A 15,681-nucleotide genomic window follows, 5' to 3' on the forward strand; every position below is an offset into this window, starting at 1 on the left:
AAGGGGCGTGTGCACACCTGGACTTGGGGGGGGGGGGGGGGGGGGGGTTGTTACCTGCATTTTCCCGCCCTCCACAACCTCCTTCCCTTCCCCCGAGTCAGCCAGCCACCCCCGCGATGTATCCCTTCTTCTGGGGCTTCAGGGGCCTGCCTATTTGGGGCAGCTTGGACTTGCACATACCCAACCGGCCTACGGCCCGTGGGGTGATCGCGCTCCATCCCCTACACAGGCCCTGACCCCTCCTGGTTCGGTTCAACGTCACAAGGGCCCCTGGCCCGATTATTTGGCGAGATGATAGGGCTACCCTAGGGGGCTGTGGGGAGAAATGAACCCCAAAGAGGCTCAGGTAGAGCCGCAGCAGTCTGCTGCCAAGGAGGCCTCGGTTGCTGTGGTAACGCGGCCTCCTCCAATTCACTTCCGTAGTAAAGTAGCGCATGCGCAAATAGCCCGACAGGCCGCGAATGTGGCGGGTTTCCTCCCTTCCTTCCCAAGATACCCCGCGGTCCTGAGATGTAATATCACTGGGGGTGTCTCAACATCATCTGATTGGGTTATCCGCGTGATGAGGTTATCGGCTTGATGGGGTTTTTCGTGCTATATATACTGCGGGCCGCCAGAGCGCTAGATACAGAAGGCGCTACCTGTAGTTCGGAGTAGGTTACTTCCACTAGGCCTGCCGGAGGATTTCGATTCCGGTTTAGGCGGCTGCGCAGGCGCAGACTTGGCACAGGCGGTCTCAAGCTGATCGCCGACCCAGAGCCGCCTCCCGATAGCTTTTCCCAGGATCGGTTGTATCCCGGGCTTAGGGTCCGCGATCGAGGCCAGAGACCCGACACCTTGAGGGCGGCCTCCGCGGGACCGAGGGACGCGCACCCCGAGGGAGGCGTAAAGAAAGAGGTTCTGCCCGGACCCGGGTCAATCGCCCATCGCCCATGGCGGCCCTTGTAAGTGTGCGGCAAGGCGCTTCGGCTGCGGTCCCGGTGGTGGCCTCTTGTAGCCTCTCACTCACTGTCCTGCTTTCTCTCCCCTCAGGGCCCCAGCAGCCAGAATGTCACTGAGTATGTCGTCCGAGTTCCCAAGTAAGTCCCTGATCCTACCAGCCCCCTCTCCCTTCAGAAAAGGATTAAAATCTCGAGCCTCCAGGAGTGTCTGATTCTTCTTCCAGGGCTGGGGTTGAGCCGAGGCCTCTGGGGCATCACTGTTTTTTTTTTAATAGAGTGAATGAATGAGTACATTAATACACAGTAACACGCAACCTCCTCGCCTAGGACTCCCTCAGCCAGGAATGGCAACAGTGACTCTACTGGATGGATTCTTTTTGATCCTGCAAAATTCCGTTACAGTATTTTCCTCCTTCAGGAGGCATTCCCTGCCCGTCCACCCCACTGCCCAGGGCTGAGTTCCCAATTATCCCATCTTGGGTTCCCAGAAATATTTGTCCCTAACTGATCTCTGGTTTTTTTCATGGGTCCCCAGCATTGCCCAGCACAAAGGACTGAGCCTGGGAGGGTTTACTGAATTAATGAATGATTGACTGAGCACGGCCTCTTCTTTTTGTCCATTCCAGAAATACCACCAAAAAATACAATATCATGGCTTTCAATGCAGCCGATAAGGTCAACCTCACTACTTGGAATCAGGTAAGTCCGAGTTCTGAGGGTGTGAGAAAACATGACCCTGGATTTGATGTAATAGTTGCTTGGTTGTGATAGTAACTGAGGCTTAGTATCCTCTGCTCTCCCCATGTGCAGATAAATGATAACTAAGGCCCAGGCTGAGCCTCTGGGCACCCCTGAGAACAAGATATGTATGGCCTTGCAGGAGGCTTTCTCCTGAAATTTGTGCCCACTGATGGGCATTTGGGGTCAAGATCTATCTGGGCGAGAGAGGAGCGGGCTGCCTCCTAGAGGTGACTCCCCTGTTGTTGGAGACTCCAGAGCGGTCTTTAGAAGCTGTTTTAGTTGTTGCAGGCTGCTCTAGCAGAATTCCAGAGACTGGGTGGTTTATAAACAACAGACATTTATTTCCCACAGTTCTGGAGGCTGGAACTCCAAGATCAGGGCACCAGCAGATTTGGTGTCTAGTGAGGGCAGCCTTCCTGGTTCATAGCTGGTGCGTTTGCACTGTGTTCTCACCTGGCAGAAGAGGGACACAGCACTCTGCAATCCTTTATTAAAGAGGGCACTTACCCACTCCTAATAGGCTGCAGCCTCACAACCTAATCATCATCTATCAGAGGCCCCGCCCCCAAATACCATCACACTGGAAATTAGGTTAGATGCATTTTGGGGGAATTCCCTGTAGATACAGTGGTTAGGACTCCAGCTAGGACTCTAGCCCATTCACTTCGGGGACCCAGGTTCCATCCCTGGTGGGAGAACTAAGATTCCAGAAGTCCCGGATCACAGCCAAAAAGAATGCATTTTGGAGGCACGCAAACATTCATCCATAGCAGAAGCTATTAAAGGGTTACAAACAGTCTGTAAAGAGATTTGTCCACTGTGGGGTCGAGGGCAAGTGAAGGGAGAACAGGGCAGAGGTGAAGGCTCTGGACCAGGTGAGCCTGTGATGGGGTTTGCAGCAAAGAGTTTACTAGAAGTGATTGGACTCTGGGGTGTCTTTTTTTTTTTTTTTTTAATTTTTTCATTTGAAAATAACTTCAAACTTTCAGAAAGCTGCCAGAACAGACATTGCAGCGGGCTTTAGACAGATCCCTTCGCCCACATTCACAGAGCCTCTTTTCGCCAAGTGGGAAGTTGGCTCTGAGGGTCCACCGCTCAGCCTGCGGGGAGGAAGGGGTGTTGTTGGGTGGGGAGCAGGCTCCCTGATGAGAAGTGTCGCCTTCCGTCTCCCAGGCCCGGCTGGAACGAGACCTGAGCAATAAGAAAATTTACCAAGAAGAGGAGATGCCGGAGTCCGGCGCCGGCAGCGAGTTCAACCGCAAGCTCCGGGAGGAGGCGCGGAGGAAGAAGTACGGCATTGTCCTCAAGGAGTTCCGTCCGGAGGACCAGCCCTGGCTGCTGCGGGTCAACGGCAAATCAGGCCGCAAGTAAGTGCCCCTCCCGCCACTCCCCGGTGCCCTTGGCTGAACTTCTAGGTCCTACGGCTGGGGGTGACAGCTCATCCTTCCGTGAAGGGGTTTTCTTGGGGAAGATGAGCCAAGGGGATGCTCGAGTATGTGCTAGGGATGCAGGAATCCCGGCCTGCGGTCCTCCTGCACCCAGCCAAGGACTGCCCAGAGCTGAGGGTTGGGAACCGTGGGGAGGACAGAGATTAAGGGAAATGAAGGGCACTCCGGTTGAACAGCGAGCAGGAAGGCGTGAAACACCGAGCCCCAGGGACTGTCACAGCGCATGAGAGTGGCAGAGTGGGTGGACTGAGAGGGCTGGGAGTGCCAGGCCACAGCTGGACCATGGGTAGGCTGGGGCCCAGGGCAGCCTGAAGGCTGTAGGTGGGGAAGGGGCACTCTGTAAGACTGCCTCCACATGGGGGGGCAGAAAAGGGGAAGGATGGAGGCCCGGAGGGGGCTGGGCTGGCAGTGGTTCAAGGAGGATTCCGGAGGGGAATCCAGAGGGGTCTGACAGTAGAGCCCTGTGCTCTTTATGGCCCATCTAACAGGTCCTTCCAGAAAGGACCATGACGTGCATAGTGCACAGGAGCCCTAAGCCTGCTCTGCGAGGGCAGGGAGCCCCCCCTTTCCAGTTGTGGGAATCCAGGCTCAGGCAGTCAGTGGGCCAGCCTTCCAGCCTCAGATTTTGCTGGGAGAACCCAGGTGGCCCTGGAGAGAGGGATGCAGGGGGTGTGGTCTGGGGGTGGCGCTGGTCCTTCTTCCCTGCACAGACCATGACCTTGAACTCCCTGCAGGTTCAAGGGCATAAAGAAGGGCGGCGTGACAGAAAATACCTCCTACTACATCTTCACCCAGTGCCCTGATGGGGCTTTCGAGGCCTTCCCTGTCCACAACTGGTATAACTTCACACCGCTGGCCAAGCACCGCACGCTCACGGCCGAAGAGGCTGAGGAGGAGTGGGAGAGGTGAGTGATGGGGCCACGCCTGGAAAAGGGCTGCACCCCTCCCCCGCCCGACGTTGTGCCCAGCTGGGAGCTGGGGACTTGGCGGTGAGCAAGCCAGATCTCTCCGCTGTTCAGGAGCACCCAGTCCAGGGGGCAGATGGACTGGAAGATAGCAGGGAGGTGGACTGGAGAAGTGGGGAGGTGGATCCAGTGCTAGGGCGTCAGCATCACATGAGACCTTCTCCTGAGGGACTCTGGGCAGACAAGGAACCAAAGGAGGGCCAGCTCTCCTTGTGTGATCTCAGGGTCTTTCTGCCACGTGCTTGTGTCCTCACGTGTGAGGTTAGGTCGTCCCGCTCATCACCTAAGTGGTGTCAGTGGCTCTCCCCTGGGGCACACCTGGTAGAAGTGCAGGGAGGCACCAGTGGATGAGGCCCACTCCCAGAGGGTCCCCGGAGCCAGGCCCGCTGCCAGCCCCTGCTGTAACACTGCCCCCCGCCCCACAGGAGAAACAAGGTCCTGAACCACTTCAGCATTATGCAGCAGCGGCGACTGAAAGACCAGGACCAGGACGAGGAGGATGAGGAGAAGGAGAAGCGCAGCCGCAAGAAGGCCAGCGAGCTCCGCATCCACGACCTGGAGGACGACCTGGAGATGTCGTCTGATGACAGCGAGGCCAGCGGCGAGGAGGGTGAGGCGGGTGGAGCCAGCCCTGGGCTGCTGGGGCGGCAGTTGTAATTAATTCAGGTCTTGTGTGATGATTCAGAAAAGTGAATGCCCCTGAAAGGATTGCTTGGTTACTTGCAGACCCCTGGATCCTCCCAGGAACTTGGCTGCTGGGGGAAGCACCAGGGTTGGTTAGGAGGCCCCAGGAAGGTCTCTCTCGGCCATGGCCTCGACTGGGATTTCCATGGGAATGGCCTTAGGACTGGTCAGTTTGAGTCGTGCCAGCAGGCTCTGGGCCAAGGGGTGGTCTCTGGTTGCCCGGTGGCTTGCTGGCCCAGGTGATTTAGGGCAGGAATGGTGGCCCTGAGTGTGAGTTAGAGAAAGGGGTTGGCTGGGGGTGTGGAATTGGGATTCCTTGCTTGGCGGTGGGTGATTGGTACAACCCTGGGCCAGCTCTCTGCCTCCTGGAGGAATTGGGGCTGGTCCTGGCATCACCACAGCCCCTGAGAAATCCAGGCATTATTAGATACACACAACACGATGCATGCCCATCTGATCCCCTCACCTTGTCTCTCCTTCCCCAGGTGGCAGAGCCCCCAAAGCCAAGAAGAAGGCACCGCCCAGCAAGGGAGGCCGGAAGAAGAAGAAGAAGAAGGGCTCAGATGATGAGGCCTTTGAGGACAGTGATGACGGGGACTTTGAGGGCCAGGAGGTGGACTACATGTCCGACGGCTCCAGGTGAGGCAGGCGGGAGGCGGGTGTGAGACCCTGGGCCGGCCTGCGGACGTGCTCACTCACCCTCTGCCCGCTCTCTGTCTTACAGCAGCTCCCAGGATGAGCTGGAAGGCAAGCCCAAGGCCACCCAGCAGGAGGAGGGCCCCAAGGGCGTGGATGAGCAGAGTGAGAGCAGCGAAGAGAGTGAGGAGGAAAAGCCGCCTGAGGAGGACAAGGAGGAGGAGGAGGAGAAGAAGGCGCCCACGCCGCAGGAGAAGAAGCGGAGGAAAGGTGGGTTGGCCCCTCTGAGGTCCTGATCTGGGACAGGGCCGAGGGCTGGCTCAGGGGTCTCCGGTCCTGACGTCCCCTCCTCTGGCCCCTTGCAGACAGCAGCGAGGAGTCCGACAGCTCGGAGGAGAGTGACATCGACAGTGAAGCCTCCTCGGCACTCTTCATGGCGGTAAGGCCCAGCCAGCCGAGGCAGGGCCAGCCAGGGAGGACGGGGGGGCCCTCTCCCGATATGTGTGCTCAGCTGCGATTTCCACAGAAAAAGAAGACACCCCCCAAAAGGGAGCGGAAGCCATCAGGGGGCAGTTCCCGGGGTAACAGCCGGCCAGGCACGCCTAGCACTGAAGCAGGCAGTACTTCTTCCACCCTCCGCGCAGCCGCCAGCAAGCTGGAGCAGGGTGAGTAGTACCCACCAATCCCACCCCGCCCACCCTCTTGACCCCATCCTGGTCTTCCTGTTCTGCATCCTCTGAGCCCCTTGCACATATGATCCCAGCACTGCCCCCCACCCCCCTACCCCATGGTCCAGCCTCCCAGACCTGGTCTCAGTTCCACCTCCACCTCCCACAGGGAAGCGCACCAGCGAAACGCCGGCAGCCAAGCGGCTGCGACTGGACACCGGGCCCCAGAGCTTGTCCGGGAAATCCACTCCTCAGCCCCAGTCTGGGAAGTCAACCCCCAGCAGTGGGTAAGTTGGCGAGGATGGCAGGGGCCGGTGGGGGGTGGCGGTCAGGGGGCTCAGGGACAGAGGACGCCCGCTGACACCCAGCTCCCCACCTCCAGCGACGTTCAAGTGACTGAAGATGCTGTGCGCCGCTACTTGACACGGAAGCCCATGACCACCAAGGACCTGCTGAAGAAGTTCCAGACCAAGAAGACGGGGCTGAGCAGCGAGCAGACAGTGAATGTGCTGGCTCAGATTCTGAAGCGCCTGAATCCTGAGCGCAAGATGATCAACGACAAGATGCATTTCTCCCTCAAGGAGTGATGCTCCCCCAATAAACAGGCTCTGTTTTCCACAACCCTCAGGGTCTTCATTCCCACACTTGCTGCCTCTCATCCTGCCGCCTGTAGACGCCTCTTAGAACTTAATCCTCTCCTTACCCCCTCAGCCTCCTCCGTGGAGCTGCTGGCTGATTTCTTTCAGCTCTGTCTTCCACTTGGCTGGTTCTCTCTTCAGCTGTGGCTTATTCACCACCTGAACGCATTAAAAGTAGGGCTTCCCAGGTGGCTCAGCGGTGAAGAATCTGCCTGCTTGTGCAGGGGACGCAGGTTCAATCCCTGGGTCAGGAAGTTCCCCTGGAGGCAATGGCACCCCACTCCAGTATTCTTGTCTGGGAAATCCCATGAACAGAGGAGCCTGATGGGGCTACAGTCCATGGGGTCGCAAAGAGTCGGACATGATTGAGCACATGTGCACAAACCCATAAGTACTTAGTGTCACTGTCTTTCAGTTCTGCAAAGTATCTTTCTTTTTCAGATCAGTAGGTCTGTTTTGAGTATATGGCCCCTTCTGTTTTTGATGCCTTCTTTTCCATTGTTAGTTTAAACATCCTTACAGTCTCTGTGTCACTCACCTAGTACCTGAAGCAGATGGGTATCCTGTTGTTTTCTGACGCCTCTTTATGATCGTGTTTGTGACCTGGGACAGGGGACTTGTTCCTACTTCCAGGCTCTGTCTGTGGGGCTCCTGGCTGGCCTGCTTTGCAGGCAAGTTCTATTTTTTTTTTTTTTTTAATAATATTTGTTTTTATTTATTTGACTGTGTTGGGTCTTAGCTGAAGCATGTGGGATCTAGTTCCCTGACCAGGAATTGAACCCCGGGCCCCCTGCATTGGAAGCATGGAGCCTTAGCCACTGGACCACCAAGGAAGTTCCAGGCAAGTTCTTCCAGATGGTTTTTTGCATGTGCCCACCAGGTGCCCCAGAAGTGGTTTCTAGGTGGCGCTAGTGGTACAGAACCTGCCTGCCAATGCAGGAAACATGAGACCCGAGTTTGATCCCTGGGTTAGAAAGGTCCCCTGGACGAGGACACGGCAACCCACTCCAGTATTCTTGCCTAGAGAATCTCATGGAGAGAGGAGCTTGGCGGGCTACAGTCCATAGGGTCACAAAGAGTCGGAAATGACTGAAGCAATTTAGCACGCACACACGCCCCAGATGTGTCATTCTAAGATTCTCAGCTCTTGATTCTGTCCCAAATGGCCACAAAATCTCAAAGCCCTGTTACTGGTCTTGGCATCTGGACACTACTTTTCAACTTTGCAGTGGGGTTTCTGGGGCTTCCCTTAGAGTCTCATAAGTTGGTAAGGTGTTTATTTTATCAAGTATGGCTAGGCATTATGTAAGCAAGAGGGTTCTTTACGTTCGTGGAGAGTCACGTTGCTGAAATGGAACTTGGCAGCAGGAACAACGTTGAAACCCGTTTGAGTGATCCGGCTGGTGGCAGGATGCTGGAGACGGCAGGTGGAAAACCTCCCCACCCAGCTCTACAGGCCCTTGGCTGCCGAGTCGGAATGCCTGAGATGTCCGGCTAATTCCCAGGAATGTCCCACTTCGTTCCAACCTCCCTCCCATCCTTCTGCCAGGACTTCTGTGAAGGAAGTGCCTGCCCCTTACCCTGACAATTTCACCCCTGCTCTGCCTGCCACGTGGACCGAGGCCTGAGGCCTCCCCCACCACACTGGTCTATGTGCCCCAGTGGTTCAGATCAGGAGCCTTGCATTCAGCAGGACTTGGGGTTCAAACCCCACCTTTTTCTCTTAATTCTGGGTGACTTTGTATAAGTGACATTCCTCCCACCCACACCCCCCATCTGAAGGTAGTCTCAACAAGCAGTCGAGAAGAAAAAAGCACACCAAAATCACTGAAGCAGTCCCCCATGGGTGGTGCTGCGGTCCTTTCCTACTTCTTGATACAAAGGGCAATGAAAAGCCCCAAGCTCACATCTTGGCTCACCTGAAATGGATGTGTTCCTGAAGCACGAGTCCTGGATCAAAGGGATGGGATTGGTGGTTTCTGTAGCCAGTGTTCAACTGCCACTGGTTTATACTACCAACAGGCGTGCCCATTACACACACACCCCCAGCCACAGGTAAGCAGACTCTGATGTTTGCTAATCTTAGGAGCAGTCTTACCTGAGTTTTAATCTGGTCTTGCCTGCCTTGAGTTCAAGCACCGTGTCAAACCTACACAAGTTGCTTGTATTTCAGGACTTCCCTGGTGGTACAGTGGTTAAGGCTCTGTACTCCCAATGCAGAGACACAAATTGGATCCCTTGTTCAGGATCTTGCATAACATAGGACATGGCCTAAAATTTTTTTAAAACTGAAAATAAAAAAGATGCTCTTATTTTGCTTTGCCTCAAGCATTTTGTGCGTGCTTAGTCGCTCAGTAGTGTCCATCTCTTTGCAACCCCATGGACTGTATAGTTCACCAGCCTCCTCTGTCCATGGGATTCTCCAGGCAAGAATACTGGAGTAGGTTGTCAATTCCTTCTCCAGGTGATCCTCCTAACCCAAGGATCGAGACCTGAGTCTCCTCCATTGCAGGTGAATTTTTTGCTGAGCCACCAGGGAAGCTTCTAAGAGGCTCTTAACTGCTTGGTACTAGGCACCCTGCCACACACTAAATATGTCTTCTGTCTGTCCTCAGGACCTCATGTGGGAGGGACTCTGTTAGCCCCCTTTCATGGCTGAGGATGGAGGCTCGCTTCCCCAGGGTGATGGAGAAGGGCTGGGAGATTACTGGAACCAGGGCAGAGCTTAACCTCCCCTCCTGCTCTGATGCCCTACAACCCCAGGTTGGGCTGGGGTTCCAGGGGACTCAGGTTGGCCTTCCAGAGACAGGAGTCCCTGCAGGGTAAGTTTCCTGCACCTGGTGTCCCAGCTCTTGGCAGTCCCCAGGCCTCTCCCTTTTCCTGTTTTGATACTGCCTGGGCCAGACCCGGAGGCAGGGCATGATGTCTTAATCCTCCAGGCAGGAGCCATGATGGATTCCCCGTCAGTTCACCCACCTCTTCCCTGCATGCACATCCGCTCTACCTGGTGCACAATGTGGGGGCTACTGGGCCCCAGTATCCTGCCCGAGAGGGGAGGACCCCCACTGGGAGACCCATGGGGCCCCCCAACCCTCCCTCCAGACAGCAGGTGGGGTGGGGACCCCGAGTTGCCCTCCCTGAGCTCGGCCCTGGCTGCCGACACAGCACTCATAAATCAGGGGGTGGAGGGGGTGTTGGAAATGGGTCTGTGGAATGTCTGGATGGGGAGTGTGTGAGGGGGTGTGCGCCCTTAACTCTTGGAAGGATGGGGTGTGGGGCAGAGGAGCGGGGCTGCCTGGGCCTGAGGTGTGCAATGTTGGAGCCTTCGCAACGAGCAGCAGCCGGAAGTGATGAGGTTAATTCCCCAGCTCGGGCAGAGGGGGGATAAATTGAGGGTGCCGGGCATCCACATCCTCAGGACCTGCCTGTCACCATGGCCACAGGAAGAGTCTTGCTAGGCTCTCTGCTTCTCCTGATCCTCCGCTTGGACTTTGGTGGGAGCCAGGGGGCCTGGGAGGCTCTGGTGGCGGAGAGAGAGCTCTCATCCGAGCCAGCGGTGGACAGAGAGACCCAGAGGCCACAGCTGGGTAAGGACTCCCGGAACCCTGCATGCTCCCCAACTCGTTTATGCCCAGACTCTGCCTGCAGTCAGCTGCCCCTTGTCCCCACAGGGGCCCGCCTGCGCCGAGCCCTGACCAGCCCGTGCCAGCTGTGGAGCCTGTCCTTGCCCGTGGCCGAGCTGGGCCTGGGCTACACGTCGGAGGAGACGGTCATCTTCCGCTACTGCGCCGGCAGTTGTCCCCGCGGTGCCCGCACCCAACACGGCCTGACGCTGGCCCGACTGCAGGGCCAGGGCCGAGCCCATGGAGGACCCTGCTGCCGGCCCACCCGCTATGCCGACGTGACCTTTCTCGATGACCACCACCGCTGGCAGCGGCTGCCCCAGCTCTCGGCGGCGGCCTGTGGCTGCAGTGGCTAAAGATGGCCAGCCCAGGGCCCTGCAACAGCTGGAGGAGCTCAGCTGACTTATTTACTGGAGGCCCAGAGGCCGAGACGAAGAGAGGGGAAGGTGGGCTGGGGCCACCAGCAAGGGGCTCAATAAAGGAAACTGCTCCTCTAGCCTGTGACTGTGTGTTCAGCTGGGAATGCTCCTGGTCTGGGGAGGGGGAGGAGGGGGGAGACAGGTGTGGTCCTGGGCTTCCCAAGCAGATCCTGGCCTTCCTGCAAACAGCTGGCAACAGGAGGCCAGCTTGTCCATTCTCCAACATTATTCACAACTTTATTGACAAACATGGTGTCCTGAACAGCTTGGGGTAATGGTCCAGGAGCTCAGCAGGCTGGGGGCAGCTGCCCAGGCTCCCCTGGCCCCATCCCCTCAGGGAGGGAGCGGCAAATCACCGAGATGCGACGGCCCCGGGGAATCCGACGCTCCCCAAAAAAGGACTCTTCATCCCGAAGGATCTCGTGGGAGAAGTCATAACGAGCCGAGCCCCTGCAGGAGAAAACAGAGGATGTGGCTGGTGAGGGTGGCCCTGGTTCCAGGCAGACCAGCCCTAGGGGTAGAGTCTGCTGTCAGGGCTGAATGACAGAAGGTGTTCCAAATGTTCAGTGGGTGTCTTGTGAGTTACTGGTGCAGTGTGGGCTCCTTGGCTGCCCATACCTAAGGATGTAGAGGGAGCCCGGCTCCAGCAAGAGTTCCAGCCACTCCCCCGGCTCCTGGGTGTGCACTAGTCGCATGACGCTAGGAGACAACAGGGACAGGCCGGCAATGGTGGATCCACAGAACTGGAAGAGGGGACATGGCAGAGGGTGGGTTTTGGCCTGACCAGCTCGCCCCCAGCTGGGAGCTCCAAGCCACTGCTCTCTGCCCACCTTGATGCTGTCCACGTGTGGCTTGATGTAGCCCTGAGGTTCTAGGTCCAGCACATGCACTGAGGAGAGGAGGGTCTGGCCAGGTCCAAAGGCGGCTGCCTGCACACGCCGCAGGATGGCCCGGCTTGCCTCTGACCAGCGCGACTTCTCTGTCTCTCGGAAGCCGTGGATGGCCTGCCCAGAGCGCTCAGGTCAAGCCTGGAAGCTTCCAGGGGTGGGGAACATGGAAACTGAGGCATAGCCCAGGGCTGGGGAGGGATTAGTGGGGAGGGTGGTGGAAGTGCAAAGCAAAGGCCTGGTTTTTCCAGCATGACACTTGACCCCACCTTCAACTCTCAACTTTGATCCTATCTACCCCATGATGTTTTCTCAAATCCCAACCCCTGCCACAACTGGGTCTGGCCTTAGTCCTTTCTACCCACCATCAGGGTCCAGTTCAGTCCCACATTCCGTCCCTAACGTTGGCCCGGTTCCAATATTCACAACTTGATTCACCGGGCCCCCTGTCTCCACCCCTCAACTCGTGACCCTCCCTCATCTCGCTCCACACCCGTTTCCACCCCTAACTTTGGTCCTGTCTCCCAAATACGCTTCCGTTCTGCCTCGTCCAAAGTGCTCTTCCAGCCCCCAAGAACACAAGCATCAGGACCGCGCCCCCATACCCAGGCCCCGCCCCAGATACAGCCCCGCCCACCCCAGCGCTCCACTCCCGCCCGGCCTCTAACGTCCCAAGCCACGGCCCTGTGGCTCCGCCCCCAGCGCTACCAGCCTCACCGCATCCCAGTGGTCGTATTCGTATCTGCGGCGGCGCAACTCGGGTTCCAGCTCGCGGCTCAGTGTCTCCTCCTCGGCCGTGCTCAGAAAGCCGGGCCGCACCACGGCCGCGTCTTGTAGGCGGCTCAGCACGGCTGCGCCCGAGCCCCGCACCCAGCCCTGCTGGGAGAGCGTCCGCAGTACCACCTGCCCACCTCCGGCCATAGCCCCGGAGCCGGGTCTTGGAAGAGGCTAGGGTCAGTGCCACGCCCCCTCCCCAAGGTCATTGGCTGTGACTGCACCGAGCCCCTCCAGCAATTGGTCTTCCTCAGAGTCCCGCCTCTCGCTCAAAGGTTACTGGTTGTTACTTGGCTCGTCCTCTCAAGCTATTGGCTCTTCCCAGAACCTGCCTCCTCTCCGGCGCTATTGGGCCCTTTAGACCACAGAGACTCAGACTACTAGTTGTGCCTCAGGTCCGTCTTCCAGAGGGCGGGGCGGGGCGGTGGTGTCAAAGGCTAGGTCGGCCCGGGGGTTAGAGGTCAAGGGTCAGAGAGGGAATGGGCCAAGGCTATGAAGTTAAGGTTAGAGTCCAGTCAGGCTGAACTGTAGGAGTTAGGGGAGTGACATTAAGGCTGTGATTATGGGGTGGGACCAGGTTTGTGGACTTAGGGGTTTCAGTCAAAGGTCAAGGCGAGGCGCCTCCCATCCCGAACCCCCCCTCTCCCCCCCGCCCAATCCTCATACAAACAGGCTGGCTTCCAGTTTAAAACAGTATATAAACTGTTTTGGGCTTCCTTCATAGCTCAGTTGGTAAATCATCTGCGTGCAATGCAGGAGGCCCGGGTCAGATTCCCGGGTCGGGATGATCCCCTGGAGAAGGAAATGGCAACCCCCTCCAGCATTCTTGTCTGGAGAATCCCATGGACAGAGGAGCCTGACAGGCTACAGTCCATGGGATCCCAAGAGTCGGACACGACTTGGTGACTAAACCACCACAACCACCACAAACTGTTTACATATTTTGTTTAAAAACAGTACATAAACAAAAATTCCTCTTCCTTTAATGGCAGAATTGGAATGTCACCATTTTTCAGTCCTTATTGGGCTGAAAATTCTAGACAAGGACTATCATCTGCTCCTAATGTCATGGAAACAGGGACAACTGGTTTTAAAATATCTCCCGCTAGAAGGCACCCTCACTCCAAGGTCATTGGCCGAAAAGCGGAACCTGAATCGGATCAGACTTGTCTAGATTTAGACACCGGGTACCGGAAGTACCAAGGACAGAATCGCATCCTCAAAATTCAGAGGGAAAGTTCGTAAGACACACGACCCTGTTTCTCCAACAAGTTAAGTTCAAGAGAAGAGAAGAAAAAGAGGGAGAGAGACATTAAGAGATTAAAGGGGAAAACCGCAATAACAAGACACTTACAGATTTATCAACCAGTGGCAATGCCTGCACCTTATTTGGATCCTGATTGGAAAAATTAAAAAAAAAAAAAAGTGATCACCAGGGAAATTTGGACGCGGTTGAATATTTGGACGCGGTTGAATATTCGACTACGGTAAGCGTTATTTTTTTCTGGTTGAAAATGATGTTGTGGTTCTTTTTTAAACATTCCTTGTCCTTTATTAACCTTTTTTGTAAGTTCTTTAAATTCTGTAGCACTTTACAGTTTTTAAAAGTTTCACATGCATGATTTCATAGACTCTCCTGATAATCTTTTTTTAAAAAAATCCCCTAGTTATATTGCCCCTCCTCCTTCCCTCTCCCCACTGGTAACCACTGGTTTGTTCTGTGTCTGTGAGTCTGTTTTTTTTGTTTGTTTTATTGACTAGCTTATTTTTTAGATTCTACGTAATAGTGATATGATACAGAATGTCTGTCTGACTTAACGCACTTAGCATAATACCCTCCAAGTCCATATACATGTTGCTGCAAATGGCATTATTTCATTCTTTTTTATGGCTGAGTAATATTCCATTGTGTATATGTACTGTATCTTCTTCATCCATTCATCTGTTGATGGACACTTAGATTGCTTCTATATCTTGGCAGTTGTAGATAATGCCATGAGTATTGGCATGCATGTTATCTTTTCTAAATAGTTTTTTTTTTTTTTTTTTTTTTTTAAGGCTATATACCAAAAGGAATAGAATTGCTGGGTCATGTGGTTATTCTTAGTATTTTTGAGAAATAAAATTACTTATCATTTTAGAAATACATACTGAAATATTACAGATGAAATGAAAAGCTGGGATTTGCTTCAAAGTACTACAAAGGCATGGTAGAGGCTCTGTAGAGGCAGGCGAGGGACGAGTCATAATCAGCCATGAATTGGTGTGGTGGGTACACGAGACCTCATTATTCTAGTTTCTCTACTTTTTTTCCTAAACAAAATTACTACAGGTGTTTTTTGTTTTGGCAGCACCGGGCCTTCATTGCTGTGTGGGCTTTTCTCTAGTTGTGGAGAGCAGGGGCCACTCTCTAGCTTTGGTGCCCAGGCTTCTCACTGGGATGGTGTCTCTTGTGGAGCACGGGTTCTAGGGCATGTGGGCTTCAGTAGTTGTGGCGCACAGGCTTACTTACTCTGAAGCATGTGGAATCTTCCCGGACCAGGGATTAAACCTGTGTCCCCTGCATTGGCAGGCCATTATTAACCAATGGACCACGAGGGTCTTCTCCACTTTTGTATATATTTTAAATTGCGCAGAATGAAAAAGTTCAACCAAATGTAATTGATGAATGAAGCCAAATTAAAAAGTCTGTATTAAAAAAAAACAACAACAAAAATTGTTCTTTGCTCTGACAGCAAAATTCCTTGAAAAACTTGTCTAGCTCCCAGTATTTTCCAGCCCCTTCTCTCTGGGTCCACTCCAACCTGGCTTTTGGCCCCCTAGCACTAAAAGTGGTCTTACTGAAGGCCACTAGTGATTTCTGCAGGGCCAAGTGCCATAACCAGTTCTCAGCCTGACTGCTAACTCATGGACACACTGAAGTCTCCTACATTTTAATTCCAACCCTGGGTGGGGGGTGGGGGCGGAAGGGGAGAGGCACGCTAGACTTCAGACATCCAAAATCAACTCTTGATCCCGACCCCTGCTCCTCTCCCCAGCTCTCCTGGAAACATCTTATCTTTCTGGCTGCTTTGGGCCAACACCTAGGAGTTTGGGGAGATTTCGTTCTCTCTCAAATCTCACATCCTACCTGTAAGCCCTGCCTTTAAAACCTGGCTGGAAACCAGCCTCTCTCACCATGTGGCTGGGGCCAGGTCACCCTTCCTCTGGGTGGTTCCAAGTCTCCTCACTCCAGATTCCTGTGCTTGCCGCCCTCC

The 15,681-nt window shown here is 55.0% G+C and overlaps 4 protein-coding genes across 4 annotated transcripts in view; 3 read left to right on the forward strand and 1 right to left on the reverse strand.

The window, feature by feature from the left end:
* Positions 1-730: 730 nt before the first annotated feature.
* Positions 731-6,702, forward strand: GTF2F1 (general transcription factor IIF subunit 1). Its single transcript, NM_001015527.1, has 12 exons — positions 731-944; positions 1,033-1,079; positions 1,568-1,640; positions 2,856-3,049; positions 3,865-4,035; positions 4,521-4,705; positions 5,265-5,418; positions 5,504-5,685; positions 5,781-5,854; positions 5,942-6,080; positions 6,253-6,370; positions 6,466-6,702. The coding sequence occupies exons 1-12, from the start codon at positions 933-935 to the stop codon at positions 6,668-6,670; spliced, it is 1,554 nt and encodes a 517-aa protein (NP_001015527.1). The 5' UTR covers positions 731-932; the 3' UTR covers positions 6,671-6,702.
* A 90-nt stretch (positions 6,703-6,792) lies between these two features.
* PSPN (persephin) lies at positions 6,793-10,888 on the forward strand. The gene has a single exon (XM_015472062.3). It carries the CDS (start codon positions 10,155-10,157, stop codon positions 10,698-10,700), a length of 546 nt encoding a protein of 181 aa, XP_015327548.1. The 5' UTR covers positions 6,793-10,154; the 3' UTR covers positions 10,701-10,888.
* A 95-nt stretch (positions 10,889-10,983) lies between these two features.
* Positions 10,984-12,588, reverse strand: ALKBH7 (alkB homolog 7). The gene is made up of 4 exons (NM_001046402.2): positions 12,368-12,588; positions 11,594-11,767; positions 11,382-11,506; positions 10,984-11,213 (listed from the first exon to the last, which is right to left on the reverse strand). Exons 1-4 carry the CDS (start codon positions 12,569-12,571, stop codon positions 11,051-11,053), a joined length of 666 nt encoding a protein of 221 aa, NP_001039867.1. The 5' UTR covers positions 12,572-12,588; the 3' UTR covers positions 10,984-11,050.
* A 22-nt stretch (positions 12,589-12,610) lies between these two features.
* ACER1 (alkaline ceramidase 1) overlaps positions 12,611-15,681 on the forward strand; it is a 57,275-nt gene continuing 54,204 nt past the window's right edge. Inside the window, exons 1-2 of the mRNA XM_010806925.4 lie at positions 12,611-12,819; positions 13,417-13,911. The gene's annotated coding sequence lies outside the window, so the exon portion shown is untranslated. The remainder of the gene's footprint in view (positions 12,820-13,416; positions 13,912-15,681) is intronic.

This window comes from Bos taurus, chromosome 7, assembly GCF_002263795.3.
Source record: "Bos taurus isolate L1 Dominette 01449 registration number 42190680 breed Hereford chromosome 7, ARS-UCD2.0, whole genome shotgun sequence".
Lineage (NCBI taxonomy): Eukaryota > Metazoa > Chordata > Mammalia > Artiodactyla > Bovidae > Bos > Bos taurus.